The following is a 5,308-nucleotide window of genomic DNA, read 5'->3' as shown; positions in this document are numbered from 1 at the left end:
TATAATCTTCTTGATCCACCATATACCACCTTCTAGATCCACTCTATATCACCCTCTTGATCCATCCTAAGCCGTCCTATTGATCCACGTTATGCCAACTTCTTGATCCACCCTACACCACCTTTTTGATCCACTCTTTACAACCTTTTTTATCCACCTAATATCACGTTCTTGATCCACTCTATATCACCCTCTAGATTCACTCTATATCACCCTCTTGATCCACCTTACGCCGATTTCTTGATTAACGTTATACAACCTTCTTGATCCACCCTATACCACCTTCCTTATCCACCTAAACAACCTTCTTGATCCACCCTATGCTATCTTAATTCTTGATCCACCCTACACCACTTTCTTCATCCTGCTTATGACACCATCATGATTCACCATATACCACCTTCATCATACATCATATACCACCATTTTCATTACCCTATACCAATGAGAATCCGCACAACGCATGATGATATCTTGAAGTGAAATTCCTGTTGTGATATACAAAGACTAAAAAGAAATGAAAAGTGCTGATACTCTAGTTGTAGGTTTCTGTATTGATCCAAAAAATTAAAACTGCATAGAAAAACCGCATAAAGCCACTTAAAAATAAGTTGACAACTACAGCCTAAAGTCAATTACTTTTATTGAAATATTCACAAAGATTTTGAGAAGAATATGAAATTAATGACATTAAAAAAGTGTACCAAAACTAGAACTCTAACCAAACCGTCCAACAAAATGGACTTAAAAATCTGCGTAATGATTCATAGTGTGGCTTGTGGTTTGAAAAAATAAATCTAAAAATGTAAATGGTACGCTGTTGTATTAAAGTTGATCATCTTTTCTTTTAATTTAATCATTCAAGACATTTAGCTTCATTGTTCACTGTGATCAAGTGATTATCACACCCTTATATGTGTCACTTTGCCACCGTATGTTGTATACTGTTCTTAAATGGAATATTCAGACACGTATATAACACAGAAATTGCATGCAACAGTTTGTTGCATATAACCGTCTATGAAGTCTTGTTAGCTTGGAGGTTATATATACCGTATGTCTTTGTAGAAGCTAGGCCTAATCAATATCAGGTGTAGGACCAAATGTAATGGCCCCTCTCCTTCCTTCTTCCGGTTATCCCTGTTATTAGTTGCCTCGCGTCCAATAGAACATATAGTAAGAAAGTAGATATTATAATCAGGTAAAAAATCAAAGTTACATAAGCAAGTAAACAGTGACGACAGCAAAAATAGTGACACCGAGAAATGTTCAGCTTAAATCTGAAAAGAGAAAAGTACAGAATAAATGCAAAAGTTTGATTTCTATTGTAAAAAATGATACATAATATAAGTCTTTCTTATACATTTGGGTTATTTAGATAGTTAACTGCTTGAAACTTGTTTCAAACTTACTCATCATTACGTATGTCAGTCAAAACTAATCCCTAAATTGATTCTTTTCAATGTTATTGTTATTTCCTCAAGTAATAAAAAAGATGGACATTGTCTTGCGTAGTTGGGTAATACATACGTTAATGGTCTGGTTGTTGATATACGTGTAGGTATAGTGGGTAGCAGTATCATTAGAAATACACTACTTTGAGAGTATTGATATATGATTAGTATAAGGTTACTTAAAGGGAATGAAGACTCGCGCACAGAGAAACGTCTGATGCCGGTAATCTGATCTAGTTTCGAATGAGGTGTAACAGAAGTGTTAGACACCACCATCAATCCCAGAAAATACACACGCATCTACCGTCGGTAATTAGACACTAGTGTACATTCAATACATGCAGATACGGTTAATACCCGCAACACAGTGTACATAGCAGCGATGGACATCTCAACAGGGAGTTGTTCTGGAACTCCCTGATCTCAGGTCCAGATAAAAGATAACAATGTATCACGTTTCATTACTGTCTGCATTTTGTAGCGACAAGAAGAAAACTTCACTTGCAAGCAAAGGAAAGGTAACTTATTTCAAAGGGCAGCACGCGGTTTGGGGCGAGTCTTCAATGTCTTTAAAAAAAACCCTATAGACCGGTATAGGACTAATTATCACGATACTTACGCAGAAAAAAAATCTAAAAGTCTACAATGTGCTTTGATCTAGTTATACTTTAGTCTGGTTCCATTGAAAGAAAAATAATCGTACAACCATCACTAGACTTGAATGGTATTAAAAATGTAATTATTTTAAGACATCATAAGTGTAGAAACTGTTAAGCATAGTGTATTGTTACTTACATAAAGACTGCAAAACACACCAGATGCAAGGAGCATAACCAACATCACAAAAGGAGAGTAGATGCGAGTAGCTGTTGTACCTGTGGGAACAGTCCATAACAAAATGATATTACTTGTAAGGTGATTTGGGAAATGTTCTGAATCTGATTGAACTGAGCTGTTTTCGTTAACTTATCATTACAACGTATGTTCCAGTGATTTTGAAAGTATTTTAACAAAGTAACCACACACACAGTTTGTTCTTGATTGCAATTTAAGACTTACTCTTGCAAAACAAATTATTATATTGCTGTCATTGAACTAATCACTACAACGTCAAAGCTGGAAATGACGTGATCTGTAGTTATAAGTCGAGTTAAAGATTAGTCATGATTGTGCAATCATCGTCAAGAAATCACAACACTGAGTTGTAAAACTACTTTCCAAAAGTTATCATGATATTGACATACATTTAACGTATAAACTAGCCCAGTGTCTATCACTCACCTGAGCATTCATCAGCGAACGACGACGTCATTGACTCACAAAGTGTTTCTGTGGTTGCATAACCAGTCACCAGTTTAATAAATTCATCTGCGTCTGTCGTATCTCTGAAGAAAACTTTAGATCTGTCTATTATTTCAGTACAACGCTTCGTATTAGTAAAGACCATGAGCGCTTCGTCTACAAAAAATGATGTTGAATCGTCTTTGGCACGACCCGACTCTCCGTCAATGCCATCAGAAATCATTCTACAAAGATCCTTGCGATTAGTAAATCCAAGGTATTTGGAAATTAGATCGGTAACTTCAACAGTAAGTTCTTGATCGCGGCCATCTGTTAAGAAGTTGATGACATTGTTGTAGTCGTTACAAATATCGCTTGCTATTGGTAGCAGTTCTGTGATATACGCATCTAGGATGTGACGAAATACGGATTGTAGGTTGTTTGGAGAAGAGGCAAAGTTGTCCAAAGCTCGACAGACACTTTGTGGAGATAATTCTTCTAACTGGAATAACTTCCTCATCGCGTCCACACCAGTCACTATTAAATATGCCTCGTTCGGAACTCTCAATGATGCCGGAGGTGGGTAATAGAATGACGACGGAACAGTTAATTCCCTGCATAGCCGTTCAATGGCAACATTATCGCCCTTTTCGAACGCTTTGCATATTTCAATGACATCATCAGATCCAAGCTCGTCAGTCAGAAGAGGCTCAAACACAGTGCAAAGCACCTCCATGCCATCTGCAACAGTTTCAGATCTGAAGAATGCTCCGATCACGTCTAGAGCATTCGTAAAATAGAAGTTAGGTAGTAGCTCTCCAGGCTCGGTAAATTGAAAATAATCAATGGCAATATTTTCTGGAAAGACGTACTGCGAGGGAGTGTACTGCGAGCTGCGGGAAAAAGATTCTTTGATTTTGGCACAAAAACGTTCCTGTTCACTATTAATGAAAATGTCAAAGCCTGTGAGTGTTTCGAAAAATTCAAAGTCCAATGGATAATTTTCTGTCAACACTTTTACGATATTGATGCACTGTTCTTTATCGATTAGAACTGATAGTATACTGTCAATTATGTCATCCGCTTTGATTTCATACTCCTCTTGAGAGGGATTACCGGCAAAGAAATCGCAAATTCCCTCCTGCAGGTCCGGATAAATCGCCTGATCAATAATCTGCAAAGTTTGTTCGTCAGTGGGAGAGCCACAACCATCAACGGTATTGAATAATTCTAGCGCCTCGGCACCTACATAATTACCAATTGACTTTACCTCACCCAGAATATCATGAATCTGCATATTACTCAACAGTCTCAATGCGGAGCAGAGCCCGTATACATCAGCTGAGAACGGGGAAGGTCCCAGCCAATCCAAAAGATCGAATGCTACCCTCGAAGCTATTTCGATTATATCGAGGGCTTTCACGATTGCGATTTCTTGGAGTGCACAATCGAAGTCGTTCGTTGAATAATCAAAGAAACCGTTATTTGAATAGTCAAAGAATCCGTTATTTGAATAGTCAAAAAAGGTGTAATTTGAAATGTAAACAAAACCGTTATTTGAATAGTCAAAGAAGCTACCGTCTTTAGGTGTTTGACAATAGTACATGTATCCTAGAGACTGATTTACCAGATCAGAAATTACGCTATCGATATGAAATGTTTCAAACATTGTTATGCAATTTGTGGAAATATCAATCTTGGTCGATTTATCGAGCGCTGTGACGACTTGATTACATTCTGCCCGGAACGTCTCGTCTGGCATCATTGAATAGATGTAAGGTCCGTAGTTCTGGCAAATTAAACCCGTTATCTCTAGCGGCGATCTGGCGTTCCACAATAGTCCCGTGAATTCCAGTAATTCAGAAAAAGTTATGTCGATATCCCCAGAAACAATCACTCCAGGAGTTTCAAATGGCAAGACTGCGGGCAAAGAGTCGGTTGATGGGCGATCCCAGTCGATTGTCCAATCAAAAATACATTTTTGTGGCAATGTTTTGGCTCCATCAACACACCAGACTATAGCCAGGATTAGAAGAAAAGAGAGGTGGCCCATGTTGATTCCTCGTTGCTGTTAATAGTAAGAAGGTAAGATAATGTTTCTTCATTAAATGTATCGTTAGTGCTGCATGATCTCAAATTCACAGAATGACCAAAGCCAACGAACATTAATCGTGAACAAAACATTTCGATATCCGAAATCTCTCGGTATGAACTATTCTCTGTCAATCAGGATACCGTTTACACGGACGTAGTTGACTCGACTATTTCAACCCTGATAAAACAACCTCTAAAATACTTCAACTTACTCTCCTGTTCTTATTTTATTTTCGCAGGAAGTGCAATATGTCAACAAACTCCTGACGTGTTATTTATTGATATTTACGTTCTTGTTTTTTATGCTCATCTTAACAGTGTCTGGAATGCTCACCAATAACACGTGATGACAACACACACAACACACGCAATCAGGAAAGTGCTCTTTTCGTTCGTGCACAAAATATTCCAGCACTTGTGTCCCTGTAATAAGTTAATCTCTAACAATGTATTTCAAAGTTAAAATTTACCCAGATGTG

General features: G+C 37.7%; 1 protein-coding gene across 1 annotated transcript; it reads right to left on the bottom strand.

Moving 5' to 3' along the window:
* Window positions 1–534: 534 nt before the first annotated feature.
* On the bottom strand, window positions 535–5,060 carry LOC139962087 (uncharacterized). The gene is made up of 3 exons (XM_071961954.1): window positions 2,736–5,060; window positions 2,250–2,329; window positions 535–1,280 (listed from the first exon to the last, which is right to left on the bottom strand). Exons 1-3 carry the CDS (start codon window positions 4,786–4,788, stop codon window positions 1,275–1,277), a joined length of 2,139 nt encoding a protein of 712 aa, XP_071818055.1. The 5' UTR covers window positions 4,789–5,060; the 3' UTR covers window positions 535–1,274.
* Window positions 5,061–5,308: the final 248 nt, after the last annotated feature.

The sequence above is a fragment of the Apostichopus japonicus genome, chromosome 3 (assembly GCF_037975245.1).
Source record: "Apostichopus japonicus isolate 1M-3 chromosome 3, ASM3797524v1, whole genome shotgun sequence".
Lineage (NCBI taxonomy): Eukaryota > Metazoa > Echinodermata > Holothuroidea > Aspidochirotida > Stichopodidae > Apostichopus > Apostichopus japonicus.
This window is presented reverse-complemented; position numbering and strand designations above follow the sequence as displayed.

What these genes read in the sequence shown, in the direction of transcription:
- LOC139962087 (XM_071961954.1), bottom strand. Translation starts at nt 4,788, where the DNA reads ATGGGCCACCTCTCTTTTCTTCTAATCCTGGCTATAGTCTGGTGTGTT. An exon ending in GTTCGCTGATGAATGCTCAG is followed by an intron (nt 2,330 to 2,735) that starts GTGAGTGATAGA and finishes CTGTTCCCACAG; the next exon opens with GTACAACAGCTACTCGCATC.